The following is a 1,204-nucleotide window of genomic DNA, read 5'->3' as shown; positions in this document are numbered from 1 at the left end:
ATGATGTAGTGACCCTGTAGCTAAGCCTTGGTTTTTTCTTCTGGGTTCCCCACACTATATTTCTCTCTTTCATTGCTTGTTCTATCCGCGTGATTTCTCTATTGTGGGTAGCTTGAGAGGCGTCCTGGGCGTGATCATTTACTTGTAACCGTTCATGAATCTCAGACGAGCATCAGTCACAAATGCATATGCTTGCATACACACATACATAGATATAGATCTACTATTATTTATTCAATTGTTATTACACAAAAGCATGTACGCAATAGACAAATCAGGGCCATCTAGCAATCCTTGTAGCAGGAACATGCAAAGCCCTTGCACTTGCCTCTGGGGAAACCCTCGGTCAGGCAAACACTTGCACAATTGTCATCGCGCACGCACATCCCCTTGAACTTGTAGCTCTGTGACTTGCAGTCCCTCGCCAAAGCTACTTGCACTGGTCCCTGGTCCTCTACATGCACGGGGCAAAATTAATAAAGCAAATCAGTCATCTCACCTATGTAATTTTTGTAGTATTGTGTATTATCTCAAATAATGGCATACATACCAGTGGCCACAAGAAGCAGGAGGACGACCACAAAGACTTTCATGGAGAGATCCATGAGATTTCTTATGGAAACTAAGACGATTGTATGACAGATTAAGACCTTCAAGATGAATTGTATGATAGCTGGATGTACAGGGGGGTGGGGGCGTTATATACTTTCATCAACACATAGATTTCTCTCTTGCTTCGAGTCTAAGCGAGCAGATTTTTGTAGGGTAGTGTAACTAATTACCAATTTTTGTATGGTAGCCTAGCAAATTACTCGCTTTTGTAGGGTAGTGTAACTGACCGCCCGCAAAAGAAAAAATATCAAGGGCAGTGTAACTACATGTGAAAATAGAAAGGTTGTCAGAAAGATACATATGTGAAAATAGAAAGAGCGGCCATGCCATGCCCACGTGGCAACAACTAGACCCACTTAAGGTTAGTGATGAACTCTCATGCTCTTCAAGTCCTCTTGGCATTGGAATTAAATAGCATGGTGAATTCGTTGTTGATTCTGGATTGTTTTGAATGTTGGTGTAACACCCAACAACTACATATGCGCTCACATAACACATGTTTCTATCCATATCCACATCCATATCTATATCTATACTTCCATATTTACATCTTATATCTACATTTATATATTTATATCTATCTATGCTTATA

General features: G+C 40.4%; 1 protein-coding gene across 1 annotated transcript; it reads right to left on the bottom strand.

Annotated features, from left to right (window-relative positions):
• Window positions 1-209: 209 nt before the first annotated feature.
• On the bottom strand, window positions 210-687 carry LOC119282023 (defensin Tk-AMP-D3-like). Its single transcript, XM_037562392.1, has 2 exons — window positions 551-687; window positions 210-454 (listed from the first exon to the last, which is right to left on the bottom strand). The coding sequence occupies exons 1-2, from the start codon at window positions 603-605 to the stop codon at window positions 285-287; spliced, it is 225 nt and encodes a 74-aa protein (XP_037418289.1). The 5' UTR covers window positions 606-687; the 3' UTR covers window positions 210-284.
• Window positions 688-1,204: the final 517 nt, after the last annotated feature.

Source organism: Triticum dicoccoides, chromosome 3B (assembly GCF_002162155.2).
Source record: "Triticum dicoccoides isolate Atlit2015 ecotype Zavitan chromosome 3B, WEW_v2.0, whole genome shotgun sequence".
NCBI classification, from domain to species: domain Eukaryota; kingdom Viridiplantae; phylum Streptophyta; class Magnoliopsida; order Poales; family Poaceae; genus Triticum; species Triticum dicoccoides.
Note: the sequence above shows the minus strand (reverse complement) of the source record. Positions and strands in the feature narration are given on the sequence as shown.

Excerpts from the sequence above, each read along its gene's own strand:
- LOC119282023 (XM_037562392.1), bottom strand. The coding sequence starts at position 605 with ATGGATCTCTCCATGAAAGTCTTTGTGGTCGTCCTCCTGCTTCTTGTG. Across the intron at positions 455-550 it reads CCTGCTTCTTGTGGCCACTG|AGGACCAGGGACCAGTGCAA; the intron begins GTATGTATGCCA and ends CCGTGCATGTAG.